Source organism: Opisthocomus hoazin, chromosome 12, assembly GCF_030867145.1.
Source record: "Opisthocomus hoazin isolate bOpiHoa1 chromosome 12, bOpiHoa1.hap1, whole genome shotgun sequence".
In the NCBI taxonomy this organism is placed as follows: Eukaryota; Metazoa; Chordata; class Aves; order Opisthocomiformes; family Opisthocomidae; genus Opisthocomus; species Opisthocomus hoazin.
Window position 1 is genome coordinate 15116436 of NC_134425.1, and position 15821 is coordinate 15132256.

The following is a 15821-nucleotide window of genomic DNA, read 5'->3' on the forward strand; positions in this document are numbered from 1 at the left end:
TATAAACTGGGATGCACAGAACTAAGACGCAATAGGAAGCCTTCTGCTTCTGTTTTCATGACATGCAGTTTAAATTACACCAGTACTTCCCACTGGCCTCTAATTCAGTAGACAACTAATCTTACAGCCAAACTGTCTCATCAAAACACACATTATTGGTACCGCTACTGCTTAACCCACATTTTTCCTGGGATATTTATGCTTCAGGATTAGCTCAGTAAAGGAAATTAAATTTATCCCTTCTGCAGTTTCAAGCATATTCTTCTGTATAAAAACTTTCATCTGTGAACAAAAAAAAAAAAAAAAAAAAGGAAGGGGATTCTCACAAACTTTCTAGTTGATGTAAACAGGCACAAGCATTTTTGTTACATGAACAGATTCCTCCCATGTGCCAGCCTTCAGACACTCACTGGTCAGCAGGCAGATTGAACCTTCTTCTCTGCAGTGCTCTGGATGGGGACCAATTGCCTCATTAGCTTCTTTCTTGTGTTCAAGCATAAAGATGTGAGGAACCTTCCTTGTGCATCTATACTGTGGAAAGATCAGTTCTATTCTACAAAGTTAGGTTACCCTTGCTTTGTGAAGGTTGTTGGGTTTTTTTACCCACTTACATTGAGCGTTCCCTTGGAAAAAGGAAGTAAAGTTGTTCAGGTTTGAGGGGGTGTTTGGGGTTTTTTTTACCCCAACCCGGGGAGAATTCCCTTGTTCTTAACATAATCAGGTAACTGCTTTAACAAAGTTCAAACTTGCAAAGACTAGGCCCTCCATTCCAGCAAGCTGACTTGGCAAAGGTAACTTGTGCATGCCTTCACTGTTCTTATGCTTGAGAACAATCAAATGCCCAAGTGCCAGACTGCAACAAGTGTTCAGCATCCTGCAGGATCAAGCCTTGAATCCTTGAACATAAATAAAAGCTAGTGAGGAGCTTTCCAAGCTTTAATCACCTTGGTTCTTCAAGGTGGCATAAAAAGGGGGGGGGGGGGGGGGGGTGTTAGGTCTTGTCATATACTATACTATCTTATTCCTTGGATTTTACATCAGCTATACATTGCACTTCATATTTTTGAAAAAATACCCTGTGAAGTTTTGATTTTAAATGTCAGCACATGCTAAACAGTCCTGCACTTCCACAAAAGTGTTAATTTCAACTTTATCCCATCTCAGTAAGTGTTCCCTAAAAATTAAATGGAAGTGACAGCATCAGAATTGGTTGTAGATAATGTATTTGGAACCAGGTTACATGAATTAGTATTATGTATAATTAATACAGGTCCAAACGGAGAGATCTGCCTTTCTAGCTTCAGTTACAGAGAGAGTGACTTATGGCATATCTTTGCAAATCTGTTTTCCTACAACTGGTAAAAATTTATGTCCAAAAGCAATGAGATATAACATATTCCTCCAAAGCTGAGACATTAACTTGCTCTGGAACTAAACTGCATGAAGTAAAAAAATTAGCATAGGATTAACATTTTTTAGAAGTCCTAATATGCAAATTATTTTATTGAAATTGACAGCAGTTACGTTTGTTTCTTGACATGGTACTAGTGGTGGAGAGCCTCAGAGGGACTGATGTTCCAGCCCCAACAACTAATCAGGATTCAGATGCTTATTAGAAGTAGTAAGAATAAGTAATATGAGAATAAGTAGTCTCTTGGAAGAGATTTTTCCCTCTGTCCTCCCAGACAGAGTTTGAGCCATTTCTTTCAGACTTCTAGTATACAAGATTATCTTGCTTCAGGCAGACTCAGGAAGGAAAAAAAATAATCTTCATAAAACATCAAGTATAAGAAAAAAGAAGAAAGTCACACATAGATCAAGTTCAACATCTCCCGATTTGTTGCTATAACCTAATAAATTTTTTACATTTTCCTAAGTATGTACTTTCTTTGCCAAAATGCAAACTTTTAACTAAAACAAGAAAGGAGAACAAGTACATTCTTATTCAAAATCATGTAATATTTAAACAAGAAAAACATTTCTCAAGTTTCACATTTCGACATTTAACACTTATCTATATTGATAATCAAGTTTAATGCTGACACATATCGACTTTCACTAGTCAGGGGATTTCCTCCAATATGACTGCCTTTTCTGATCAGGATATATGGTCCTGCATATCTTTTCCATAAATACTGGCAAGTACCAAATGCACTATTCACAGAGCACCCTTCAAAAATGTTGAGAGTCCAAGGGATCCAATATTGAATTCTAGAGTGTGAGAGACCAAAAGAGTTCATGTCTGTGAGAGTCTGAAAGAGTTAATGTCTTTTAATTGATCGTTTGGTGACCTTTTCACCTTAATTTAGCCCGAGGGGATTTACAGAACCTTAGTCACACACACACACACCCCCACCCGCTACAGGTGGGACGAAACATAGCTCTGTTTTGATTTTTTTTTTTAACCCAATATACAACACTGCAATGTATAGAAATAGAAAATTAGTCAACTACACATGAAGAAAAAAAGAACAAGTTATTTGAGTTCTTTTTAATCATGTTTTAACTTCAAACCTATTGTTTTCCAGACTACTTACTAAACTGGAAACATCACAAAACAGAAGAAATTTCCAGGTGCAATCACTTGGCATATAAAACAATTTAGTGTTACTATAGCACCATATTCATGTTTCTAGACTTCTATGTTTATTTCAGCTGTGAATCTTAACACTGCATAAGTGTACTTTCACACAAATACACAGTGGTGGAGTAACATCACTGTCACAGAAGCCAACAGAGATTCAGCACTGAAAGCAGAGTTTAGCAGTGAAAAGTTCCACCTGCTAGCATGTGTCAGCCATGTATTTAGTATACATGTGCACAAACCACAGAATGCGAGACAAGTCAACCTCCTCCTGGTTTCCAAGTGCTACATGATGAAACAGCAATAATAATCAACACACTGATTACTATGCACATACACATGCTTGCAGCATATGTGCATTTAAATATACATTCTGGTGGAGCTGGACAAACAGTAATTTGAATGTTATCATCTCACATAAGAGTGATAGCTATGCTATCTTTAGAAGGAAATTGCTTAAAGCCAGTCGTGTTTGTTTACGTTTTGTCCTTCCTCAGACACAGGTTTTGTAAGCTGTTAAAGTTTATACCAGAGTGCCTTCTAGTGGTTAAGGAACTACAAACCTCAGCTTGAAATAGAAATCCTAACATTTACCAAATAATTAATCAGTAAATGAATCAACACACCAACGTATTTACGGATGTCTTACTGGAAATATTTGTTGCATGTCAGAACCCCAGTTTTCCATGTTAATGCTGTTTACAAAAATAGAAACATAATTCAGGAATGAAAAGCTATTATTTACCAAATGAATAAGCAAGAAAACAACAGATAATAAATACACTCTTCAGCTTTGCGAATGTAGTTGACGTAGATTACAGGTTCATGCCAGGTGGCAAAAATTAGCAATATCATGAGTCGATTTCATTGAACAATTCTATTAGCAGTATTTATCAGAATTACTTTTAACCATACCAGCCACACATCAAAAGTTTATGTAATAATAAACCATTTTGAAAAAAAGTCAACACAGAAGTTTATACTTGGATCTGCTTAACGGCTTCCAGCCAGCCACTTGTCACCACAACAGCTCAATATGTAACAGCCCAACACCGCACTGAGCCCAACCACACAATTTCCTTTTTTAGATCAGAAAATAAAATCTCTCCAGTGAGTTACACATATAATAATAGCCCACTCGTGTTATGTAAATAGCCATCTAGACTCCTGTTTGCTTAGGTCTTTCGGAAAAGCAAGCATGAAGTGGTGAACGGATACCATTGGCTCCTGCTCAGAAACCCAGTGCAGGGGAGCTAATCATTGGAAAGTAAATAACCATAGACCACTGTCTGATATGGTCATTTGCAACCAAGTCCAGGCTGTAATATTTTGATCAGACTACAGAACAAGACTGAGAATCAGACCAGTATAGAAAAAAAGGCCCAAAAAGTACTTTTGTAGCAACTTCCTCAGGCATATCAAGCACTATTAACCTCATAATCAGTCCTTAGGAGTTCACAAAAATAAGTATTACGAACAAACAAGTCACAACTGGAAATTCCCGAAGATATAAAACTGTCTGAAAAGGTTGAAAAGAAATGGTCAGACTGTTCAGAGATGGTTGCATTTTTCTCAGCCAATCAACCTTACCTCTAAAGTGTTTTGCAGAGACTTTGCATTAAGTTATACATGAACTGCAGGTGTAGAGCCCTTACTGCTATGTTTAATGGGCTTTCACTAATGGCAGCTGGCTTTGGAACAGCCCTCTAGCTTAAATGTTATAGGAAGAAACAAAACTACTGGTAAGGGAAAGGATGAGGGAGGCGAGGAACTGTCTGTCCAAAGGGATTTGTGGATCTTCACCTAAGCTCTGGGCTTGTGCACCAGCACTATACTGCACTGAAGTCACTTCTTCAAATACCTTCTTCTTTTCCAGAAATGTAACAGGCCAGCGCACAGAAGCTACTCGGAAACTGCCATATCCAAGGACAATCAAAAGAGTTTATGCACCAAACTGACACTAAATTCATTTGAATGTTTCATAAGCATTTCACAAAAGATGCTTAATGGTCACAGAAAATCTGTGGAGAGGGCTCCATTCAAACTCAGGTTACATTAGCAAAAGTTAAGAAAGACTCAAAGACAATTGCAAATTCATTTCTATAGACAACAGATTAACAAACCATACTTTCCAAAATCACGTCTATGACTAGTGAATACACACATCACTGATCTAAGCCCAAAACTAAATGCTGCTGCTCTCATCATCCCCAGTGAAGACTTCTCAATTAGGACAGCTTTATGCCAGAGAATTTCTTTCTCGCATAATTCTGTGATTAACTTACTTACATTTGTGAGAAAACATGACAAAAACCTCTAGCAATTTAGGGATTTGTGCATGTAGCTAAGAACTGATCATTATAAACATCAGCCGAAGCACTAGTCCTACTAGTACGTGTTATAAAGGCTAAGAGCCAGTTGTATTTACTAGAGCCAAATTTATTTAAGCAAGCAAATAAGCAGGCAGAAACAGTGCTGGGCAGCCGGGGAGTCGCCTGCTCTACCAACGGCGCGCACCGCCCAGTCCCCTTCCCCAGTTTATATATGGTCTGCTAATACATATTCATCTGCTAATACATATTCATACAGAAAGTTCTAGACTTTGCCATAGGTTCTCCCGGTCCCTAATACATACTCATAGAGAAAGTTCTAGACTTTGCCATGGGTTCTCCCTGTTCCTAATACATATTCATAGAGAAGGTTCCAGACGGTCTACGTAGCCCAACCTGGTATCTTTCCGCGGCTGTGCGTACTTGTTGCTAGGGGTCGTCCTGCTCCCTCCAGTGGTCACGAGGACGAAGGTCGCAGTCCTCCTCCGCACCGCGGACCAGCCTCCCCCCCCCCAGCCATGCCAGCCCAGCACGAAGCAGGGAAGCTGCGGCACCCCGCCGAGCAAACAAGTCCAAAACTTCCCCGCCCCAAGGTTCTATGATTTAACAACGTTTATGAAGTGGTTTTTGCAATCGTTGCACAACAGTAGTAAAGCTAACACCAAAGGAAAGGGAGGGGGCTCTTCCTCTTTCTCCATCTGCCGGTTTGAGAACAAATTTTATATGTATACATTTATTACAGCGTGCACTCGGGTGACCAGTAAGCAGACAGAAAAACAGGAGTTTTCCCTTTCCGACCGCCCCCAGCGCTCCCCCCGCCAGGCCGCCTGCCCCTCATGGCAGAAAGCCCCTTCGGCCGCCGGAGCTACTGGACGCCTCATGGCACCCCCAGCCACGTACCTGGGGCAGCCCCGGGCTGGCGGACCAGCTCCCGGCCGGGAAGCCCGCTCAGGCCAGAGGCCGGGAACCTTCTGGAAGGCGGGGGCTCCACGTGGCTCCGACAGCCCCGCACGCGCCCCCACCCCACTTTGAACGCCTCGCTGCTCGCGCCTAACTGCCCACCGCGCGACTGCCTCCGCATGGCCCGGTGGCGGGCGGGGGACCGCAGCGCAGCAGGCAGGCGCCTGCTGTTTGTTACCGCTCCGCAATGTCAGGTGAGCCTGCCTTAGCGCAAAGCCGCAGTTTCTGCCGCGCGAGCACCCCCGCGGCTGCGTTCTCTCCAGTCTGCTCCGTTCCTCAGGCCCGCGGGCTCCCCCGCAGCAGCCTGTGCACTGCTGGCTGTCCGTCCCCGCCAGGCAGGGAAGCGATGCCAGCGTGAGCTTTCCATACCAGCGCCTGAGCCAGCGCTCTGGTAACAGAAGAATAATTCTCTAACCCAGTTTCAGTTTCTCCTTTTTCTCTCCATGTATTTGCAATATATATAGTGATATGTATTTCTTGTGTCAGGGAACAGAGCTAATGTTCATCACAGGTGTAAAAGCAGTTCTTCATCAGTGAGCTGTACAGCACACAGTTGCTAAGACAGGTTTCTTACAGCTTCCTGGTGAAAGAGGGAAGGGCGGGAGGTGTCCTTCATAAAACCAGTCATTATGAACTCCGGTACTCCCACCTCTTTGCTGGTGCCATATAATCCAACGAGACACACGAGCTGTTTGTAGCAACTTCCTATCTGTGAGACAGGAGAACATAATTTACGACATTTAGCAGATTAGCGAGGAGAACAGGTAATTGATGTTTCCAAAATATTTTGTAATTAAAACAGGAGTATTAAAATTTTTTTCTCCTTTTCCTGCCTTCAGCTTTACCAGAAATTTCTCCTTCTATGTGCTGGTTATGATTTTTAGCTTTTCCAGGAGGTTCTCTGATAAACTCAGAAATTTGTCTTCTATAACCTTGCTAATCCCCTTGTGAACTCCTACTCTTTAATCTAGAAACTACTGTAGTGGATCCATTCTGCTCTACAAATGAGTTGTGGCGTAAAGCCCTGGACTTGGGGGTACCTCGACGACTCCTGCACGGTGTCCCTACAGAAGATCTCCGTGCACTGGTCCAATCCTTAACCAGAAAAAGAGGAAAGAATGAACATCCAGCAATACCTAGAAGGACTGGGCCAAATCTCCTTCCATGAACTGTCACCATGGTCCTCAGGAGTTTGCTCCCAGGTCCTGCTGAGTAACGGGGGGATGGGCAGAACCGGGCATTTTAGCCAGTCTCAAGGGAGAGGCTCCATTTGGGTGCCAAGCGATTATCCAACAGCTGGATGCTTTAGGAGTATTACACCAGGAGATCTGCCTGGGCTCCCAATTCACCGTAACAGCATTTGCAAAGAGTTCACAGCTCTGCCCTGAGGAGGGCACCAAAAGCCATCTCCGCTTGCAGTGCCATGGAGGAAAGAGAGCGTCCTGCCCTGCCTGGGAAAGGGAACGGCATCATCCCGATCCCAGCAGCTCCTGAGGGCAAAGGTGCTCCTCTGGCAAATCTGGGGAAATCCCCCTGGCCTCTCACTTGTCCCTGCCCCAGACTCTTCTCGGGATCCTACAGGCTTCATACAGAAGAGCAGATTCAGGGCCTACAGAAGTGAAGACGGCACCAGGCTGCAGTGAAGTGATGGAGGTGACACCGAAGACCTCCACTGAGGCCCTTTACCACAACGGACCTAAAATAGGTGAAGAGCTTAGGGTTATTACCTGTCCCATGTCTCTTCTCAACACCTTCCTCCTCCTCTTCGCCACATTCGGATTTAGAGTCCACCTTGTTGGACTGGCTTTCATCAAAAATGGAGGAGGGAACGACTAAGCTATGGGAGGAGATGGTGTGAACGATCCCAGCCGAATGCTTTCCTCCTTGATCTGACAGAGACTGGACATCTTCAGAGTTTGCTGAGGAGGAAGCACACAGGGAGGGAAGAAGAGGGTGAACACAGCCAAACAACCTGCTCTTTGCCATTTGCCACCTTGCACGGCCACACGCAAAAGACGGATAATTTCCCAAGGAGGGAGACTCCAAGGCACCGAGAAGCCTGTTGAGGCTGTCTCTGCCCTCAGGGCAATTTTGAGCTTGCGCTTTTCTTGCTAGGAAGGAGCAAATATAAAATAGCTAGTGACAGTAGACCTGGTCCTACTGGCTGAAGAACCAACACAGCTGGTGCCTCTTGGAGACAAGCGCTGATAGCACAGTCCCAGGGCGCAGCCAGCTTTGCAAACCTGGCAGGGCTGGGGCTGTGAGCAACAAATCCCCCAGCAATGACCTGCAGCTCCATCGCTACTCGCTTGTTTTGACGATGACTCCGCCACCGTTTGGCCCATACCTTAACACCACTTCCCGCAGGCCCTGCTGGAGCCGGTTGAGCTGGGGGTGGGAGATGAAAGGGCAGAGACTCTTCGCAGCTCCGTTAACACAAACCAGTGCTCGACCTGCTGAATCCAGTCCAGCTGCTGGAAACGGAGGGCGGACAGACGGACTTAAACCATGCCTAGGGAGCTGCCAAGATGAGACCCGGGCCAGAACGTGCTCCTGTGCCCAAAGGATGTGGCTGCGCGTGTTGGAGAAACTCAAACGCAACCCAGCCGTACGCTGCAATGCAGGGAGGGAGCCGGGGAGCTGCGGGGCCGCCAGCCTGAGTCTTCCCATCACGCTGACCCAGGAGGAGCTGCCGTTCCCGCATCGCAACCTGCACGAGCCAAAAAACCCCCCCGGCACCTACGTACCTTGCGCAGGGCGATGGAGCAGGCAGCCAGGCCAATGAGCCCACCTTTCCAGCTGTGGGGGTGCTAGGAGAACACGAACTCCTGCAACAGGATCTGGATCACATGCTTGATTTGAGACGTGTTGTTCTGAGCCACAAACTTCTGGGGAGAGAAGAGGAAAGCACACAGGGGGCTTTAGGGTCTGCCCGACACGAATGCTCAGGAGCTCAGCTCCCTACAGCTGCCCGAAACAGGGACTTTCAGTCACAACAAACACCAGAGAAAGTGGTACCAAAACAGGGAATGCTGAAGTGAAACCAGAGCTCTCCCCTCCTCCCCGCTCACGTCCAACAGCGGCTCACTGCCAGCCTGCAGCCTCCTACACCAGTCACGAACTCCCAGCCCTGGATGGGCTCTGAAGGGCCACCTCGCCACGGCTGCATCCTGGCAGAGATGTCACCGTGCCTTCGAGCACCCTCTCCAATGGGCCGGGTTATGAGAGTCGTTCGCCCCCGGCGAGGCACAGAGAACCACTCGGCTGGTGCCTCGATGGGGAACTGCTGCCCACCAGACACCTTGCAGCCACCCAGTTCAGCTGTTACGCTGCTTCATCACGATAGGATGAGAGAAAATGGCCTCAAGCTGTGTCAGGGGAGGTTTAGATTGGATATCAGGAAAAATTTCTTTACTGAAAGAGTGGTCGGGCGTCGGCACAGGCTGCCCAGGGCAGTGGGGGAGTCCCCGACCCTGGAGCAGTTCAAAAGATGTGTGGATGTGGCACTTCGGGATGTGGTGGGGTTGAGGTGATGGTCGGACTTGATGATCTTAGAGGTGTTTTCTAACCTTCATGATTCTATGATTTATTTAAATACACTACTAACCAGTGCAAGGCTTAACCAAAAAGCCAGCAAAGCTTCCGCACACCAGACCTGCTCCTCCCCCACAACCCCTTGTTACCCGGCCACGCTTTAACGAAGAGGCCCGTAACCGCACTCCAGCCCACGCGATCACTCCCAAGGCCCCGGGTCGCCCAACCACCCTCCAGGCCCTGCTCTCCCTGTGGCAGAGCCAGCTCTGCAGGCAGCTGTGCAGGGAGCCCCACACATCTGGCATTGGTGGTTCAGTGGTAGAATTCTCGCCTGCCACGCGGGAGGCCCGGGTTCGATTCCCGGCCAATGCAATGCTGTTTTTCCTTTTTTCTTCGACTTCTATCTGTAACCTGGGACCACGCATGTCAAAATCTCAGCCTATATAAGGATCTTTACTTTAATCTTCAATGAACATGTAGAAGCCTCCACTGCCTAACTCCATTTGGGGGATTTTTTGGCCCTATATCGAATCTCATGCTGCCCTCTCCGAGACAGGCACCACTGGGCAATCACCCACTCTATAATCCAGGAAAATCATTATGGAAGATGTTTATGAACTTTTTCCCCTCGAAACGATTGACAGCAGCTCTGTTCTCACCCTGCTCTGAGCAGAGCAGCTGCCTCCTTTCTCCCTGGGGATATCACACAGCCCACCCCCCCCCTGAAGCCAAGTTCTCCAGCAGCTACAGCCCGACCTGCTCTCACAAACGGCTGGTTTAGGGGAAGTGGCTCCGGCTCCCAGTCCCACCCCAGCAGCAGGCTCCGGCAGGAGGAACGCACCAAGCTTGAGCAGCGGGGACTACCGGGGCGATCCTTTCATTGCCTAGATTTAATGAACAGAGCTTTGTCTAAACAGGAATAACTTAACAGACTTGCTTCAAGAGTTGAAAGGGCTCCAGATTTAACTAATGAGGCTAAAAGCAACACACAGCATCAGAGAGTCTACAGGCAGCAGGAGCCACTCCCAAGTTAGAGGCCAGAGGACGAGGAGGTACCGGAGCTGAGAGGCTGTTGGTACCATTCTGCAATGGGTTTGAGCCGCTCTAAATCCATGCATCTGCAGAGAGGGCTGGCCCTTGCCTTCCTCCTCAAACCCTCCCCCAAACTGAGTTTCCAGCTCCAGCAGTTGAACTGGCTAAGCCCAAATCAGACTTTGGTTGGCACAAGCCAAGCATGAAACCGTCATCCTGGGTCAGAATCAGCTGGAGCAGAGCATCCCCCTGCACAGCAGCGAAGGGGCAGCTACTGAAGCATCCCCGTGGCCAGAGCTGCGAGGACAGCACAGCGCGCCCACCCCAACCCACCCTTAGGAAACCACTCCCATGAATAAGAGTAAAAACGAGCAAAAGATCAACACATTGGAACCGAAGAAGGGCCTGGATGCATGGCCTTTGTACCCCAGCGAACACCCACCCCACCCCAAGAGCAGTTTTTCTCTGCCACCCAGGTGCACCCTCCACATCCGAGGCGCGTGGTTCCCACCCCGCGCCCCTTGCCAAAGCCTGGGCAGAGCAGCTCCGTCCCTGCGTTACCAGCTGCTCCCCTCAAAGGCTCACCACAGCCGCGTCTCCCACCCGGAACTCGCCCTCCGGCTTGGACCGCCGCTCCCAGCCCCACGCTGGGCTGTCCCGAGGGGATGCTTCGGGTCTGCTCCAGGAGCTGAGCCCTCTGGTAGCACCCAGGGAGGACATAGTCCTTCCCCAGCAAAGCCATGGACTGGAGGAGCAGAGAGCACCCAGCCCAACACAGTGAGAGTGAGAAGAGACACAGGGAACGTGTGTGGGGAATGCTAGAGAGGGCACGGCCATGGTTGTGGGCACCTGGAGCACTCGGCCTGAGATGTCAGAGCAGCAGCGATTCCGGATGGAGCCCGGGCAACACCCCAGGGCAACAGCAGACGCTTTGCACCTCGGCAGCTGGGACGGAGCAGGGCAGAGACCTGGGACGGCACCGCGAGGTGACGAACCATGGCTGACCGGAGATGGGTGCGGACAACAGGCATGGATGACGGGCATGGCCACCCCAGCGCCGGCCTGCTGCCCTGGGGACCCCTCGCATCCCACGGACAAAGTGCCAGCACCTCCGCGAGCAGCGCCGAGGAGCGGGTGCTGCGTTCCCGGTCCGATTCTGAAGCTCTGCTGCTGGTGCAGGGCTCACCGGGGACCCAGCCACCTGCATGGGGTTCACTGGGGACCTGGGTCTCTGAAGGGGGCTCACCGGGGATCCAGCCATCTCCACGGGGTTCATGGGGACCCGGCCACCTGCATGGGATCCTCTGGGGACCTGGGTCTCTGCAGGGGGCTCACCTGGGACCCGGCCATCTCCACGGGGCTCACGGGGGACCCAGCCATCTGCATGGGGTTCACCGGGGACCCGGCTCCCGGGCTCGCAGCCCAACTCCAGCGACCGGCGGCACCGTGGCGGGAGGCAGGGCGCGGAGCTGCCCCCCGCCCCGGGCTCTGTCCCCGGGCAGGGTCACTGTGCCACCGGCGCGGGGTGACCCCTCGCCCCCCCCCCCCCGACCTCTCAGGGCCGGGCCAGCCTGCCCGCCCTCGGCCCCGGGGCAGCCCCCCGCGCCCCCCCCCCGGTTCCCGGCAGCCCCCGCCGCTCACTTCTCGATCTCGAGGGCCGCCACCTTCCTCTTCTCTCAGAGCTTGTCGGTCAGCGCCCGCACCGCGCCCGGCGCCAGCTCCCGCTCCGCCTTCATGACCCTGCCGAGCCCGCTCCCGCCGCCACCGCCGCCCACGTGACGCCCGCCCACGTGACGCCGACCCCGCCCCGCCGCCAGGGGCGCCCTTCCCCACCAGACAGCAGCTCCTCCTTTACCTTTAATTAACGCTCCGTTAATTAACAAACTCCCGCGGGGAGGGGAACGGGTCACTTGTGAGGGGGGAGGCCGCGGAGGTAGTAGACCCAGGAGACGCCCGCCCCCCCGGGGTAGGAGACCACCATCTTGCTGGTGACGGGGGCCGGGCCGCCTGCAAAGGAGACGGCGATGGAGGCCGTCTTCTTGGCACGCAAGGTCTCGGGGGCCCTGACGGTGAAGGCCGGGTGCTCCGCCGTGCACTGGAAAGCCGTGGGCTGGAGGAAGACGTTTTTGAAGGGGATGGAGGCGGTGCCGCCGGCCTTGATGGTGAAGGGGCCCTGGGGCTCGGGCGGGAGGGCTCGGCCGAAGAGGGGGATGCTGTACTCCCCCCCGAGCAGGGAGGAGAGCCGCAGCACGGCCCTGGCTTCGCCCAGCTGGCAGGGCTCGTAGGTCACGTCCAGGCTCACTTCCGAGCCCCCCGGGCTGGCGGGGGCCGTGGCAATGCTCTTCTCTGTCTGGAAGTCAGTGCAGTCGGTCTGCGCAGGGGAGAGAAGGGACCGCGGGGCGGTAGGGAGGGGGTGTCACACCAACAGGCCCCTGCCATCGCGCTGGCTGGGGTCCCCTTCCCTCGCCTGGTGCTGCACCCGTCCCACCCACACCATACCCCCGGTGAACGGCCATGGGGACTGCCCAGATGCGCCCAGCAGGTACAACCACGTACCCAGACCCCACGAGATCCCGCTGCCAGACCCTCCAGAGCTCTAAGGTGGACGTCCAGGCACCGTGGACCCTGCAAAAGCAGCTCCAACGAGGGCAGCAGGGACCATCTGCAAGCGCAGACGTCCCGGCTGGGGACAAGCCCAGCGCTGGTGGGAAGAGCCCCAGGCTCATGCGGCCACACTGGCTGTGCCAGGCCAAGCTCGAGGGGCAGGATCCCTCAACCGAGGGAGCTGAGGCCACCCAGACCAGCTGGCTCCCAGCAAAGAGCCCAGGGCAGGCTGGGCTCACCTGGAGAAGGTACTCGGTCTTCTGCCGGGCATAATTCACGATTTTGGTGGTGATGGTCTGACTAGAGCCCAGCGTGGTGCAGAAGTAGAGGGGCTTCTCCGGCTTGCTAACGGTGGCTTTCAGGTGCAGGTTGTAGTAGCAAGAGCCCAAGTCGCTGCTCTGGAGCACCAGGCGCCCGACGCTCTCACCCACTTTCAGCGGCTGGTACTCAAAGACAAGGTTGGCCTGGGAGGAATGAAGGGAAAAGCTACTAGGTCAGGCAGAGGGGGGGAGGCAGGGTGTGGGACAGGGGAAATCAGTCCCTGGTGTGCTTGTGGCGTGCTGGAAAGGCAGCCCAGCACCCTCCCTCACTCCAGCTCCCTCCCTCTGGGGCAGAGCCCTGCTACACCTGGGGAACCATCCCCCAACAGCCAAGAGCCCTCCAGCACGATCCCACCCTAAAATGCCCCTATACTCCACCACCTCCTATCAATCCAGGCTGCAAACCCCCCGGCCAGTCGGGCGAGGCATGTCCTGCATCCACCCTGAGCCAAAAACACCCATGAGAAACGAGAAGCATGTGGCACAGGGACCTGCCATGGGCATATCCAAGGAGCAGCACGGCAGACTGCCCTGGGCATATTCTCACTGCTTCCCCTCCAGATTATTAGCAGGGGGGAGTGATCACCCTTGGAAAGAAGCCCCAGATGGCTCGCGTCAGGCAGCACCCTTCGAGAGCACCCACGCCCAGAAAGGCTGCGGAGAGGGAGAGGAGAGCGTGCTGGACGACCTTCGCTCCTACCTCCGACTGTGCAGGAACAGTGAAATGCGGGGGAACGCTGACATCGGGCACTTTGCAATCTATGGCAAACGTCACCGGGGCAGGCAGAGGGTTGTCCACCTTGACGGTGGAGGACACTCTCTGCCGAACAGCGGTGGTCATTTCAATGGTGCTGAGGGGTCCCGAAGCAGTGGCCTTGAAAGTCACCATGTAGTACAAGTACTCCTCGGTCACCTCATTAAGGAAAGTCACCTGAATTGAAGGAAAAGGGAAACGCTGGTCATTCTGCACATAAAAATATACCAGCTGTGCTAAGCCAGCCCAAAGAGCCCCCCAGGCTCAGTGTCCGATGTCCCAGAACGGCTGTAAGCTGCCACCTCGGAAGAGCGCAAGGCTGGGGAAAGCACAGGGTATTTCCACTTCGCAGTCTTCTGCTTGCCCATTGCTCGCAGCTCACCAATGTCCTGATCCACCCATGCTTAGCAGCTCCCAGCGGGACCCTCACAGAGAGACTGACACGTCAGGGGGGGGTGCGGAGAGGTGCCCGCTGCTCAGCACCCACTGAGGACACTGATGTTCCCACCAGTGGGCATGCGGAGGTGTAACAACAGGCATGTAGCTTCTCAGCGAGCCAACAGCTCCTCAAAGGGCCCCACAGCCCGGTGTCCACACTTACCATTGTGTTGAAGACTCCTTCCTTGTAGGAGAGGAAGGTGAGCTTGTAGTCCTTCTTGGCAGAGCCTGGCACGTCAATGTATTCCAGCCCCTGTAGCACAGAACTCTTTTCCAGGTTTTCTGGTTTGAGTATGTCCACTATCACCAGGAACCTGTGAGTGAGAAGGATGCAGAGAAGGTCAACGGGCCGGACTCCCACAGGATACTCGTGGTGTGGGGGTACAACACAGCCCCTCTCCTCCTCAGTGCCTCAGGCAGAGGCAGCCAGCTCCCACCCACCTTGGAGGAAAGCCCTCCAGGATGGGTCTGCACGTGCAGAACGTGGGTAGCATGGCCCCAGAAACGACCAAGGAGGGTGAAAAGCTCACAGGAAGGAGCTTCCAGGCAGTGGGAAGCCCTTCCTTGCGCTGCTGCAGGGATTGCTGATGAGACGAGACTTCCAGGGCCAGACTCACCTCTGTGGTCTGTTCAGCCAGTTGGAGACAGGGATGAGCTCAGTGTAGGAAGTCCTACATGGGACCTGCCGGAAAATGGTCCCTGAACACTTTGGGGCCTCAGCAGTCCCTTGCAGGAGGTAGTACAAGCCTGTCCCATCTGGCAATGGGAAGAAGATAGAGCCCTAGAAATAAAAAAGAGGGTAAGTGAGCTCTCCTGCTTACTTATAACACCAACTGCTCGCTTTCAAGCACACCCACACAGTCCCACATCTCAGGCCATCACTGGAGCAGCTCTGAGCAAGTCCATCTGGCAGAGTTGCGGCTGCAGCCCCGCGTCCTGCACAGATGGAGATGGCAATGTCGTACCTGCTCGGTCTGGCACAGCCGCAGCACACAGAGGCAGCACATCTGGGCAAAGCAAGGGAACACCAGCCCTGGGGCAGAGCTGGTCTGCCCACCCGAACACACCTTCGCAGGCACATCAGCTGCCAGCCCCGTGCTCGTGCGGGGACAGCCGTGGTAAGGGGGTGGTAGGCCCCGCTAAGCAAGACCGCCCCGACGTTGCTGCCAAGAGAGCAGCCTGTAAGGTAGCACAGCAAGACCCCACCAGCCAGGGCGAGCCATGAACAGTTCATATCCAGTACTCCTTCCATAGAATCATAGAAT

At 51.9% G+C, this 15821-nt stretch overlaps 1 protein-coding gene, 1 long non-coding RNA gene and 1 other non-coding gene across 4 annotated transcripts in view; 1 reads left to right on the forward strand and 2 right to left on the reverse strand.

Moving 5' to 3' along the window:
- Positions 1-1331: 1331 nt before the first annotated feature.
- LOC142362905 (uncharacterized) lies at positions 1332-12212 on the reverse strand. Its single transcript, XR_012765374.1, has 4 exons — positions 12082-12212; positions 8622-8762; positions 7602-7793; positions 1332-6583 (listed from the first exon to the last, which is right to left on the reverse strand). It is a non-coding gene; the product is annotated as an uncharacterized LOC142362905 (long non-coding RNA).
- On the forward strand, positions 9710-9780 carry TRNAG-GCC (transfer RNA glycine (anticodon GCC)). The gene has a single exon. It is a non-coding gene; the product is annotated as a tRNA-Gly (tRNA).
- A 79-nt stretch (positions 12213-12291) lies between the features above and the next one.
- Positions 12292-15821, reverse strand: part of LOC104328627 (hydrocephalus-inducing protein homolog) — a 155061-nt gene continuing 151531 nt past the window's right edge. For both annotated transcript variants that reach the window (XM_075434192.1, XM_075434194.1), the window contains 5 exons: positions 15174-15337; positions 14720-14870; positions 14065-14295; positions 13284-13508; positions 12292-12811 (listed from right to left, as the gene is read on the reverse strand). In XM_075434192.1, coding sequence (XP_075290307.1) covers positions 12347-12811; positions 13284-13508; positions 14065-14295; positions 14720-14870; positions 15174-15337 — 1236 coding nt within the window. In that variant the 3' untranslated portion in view covers positions 12292-12346. The remainder of the gene's footprint in view (positions 12812-13283; positions 13509-14064; positions 14296-14719; positions 14871-15173; positions 15338-15821) is intronic.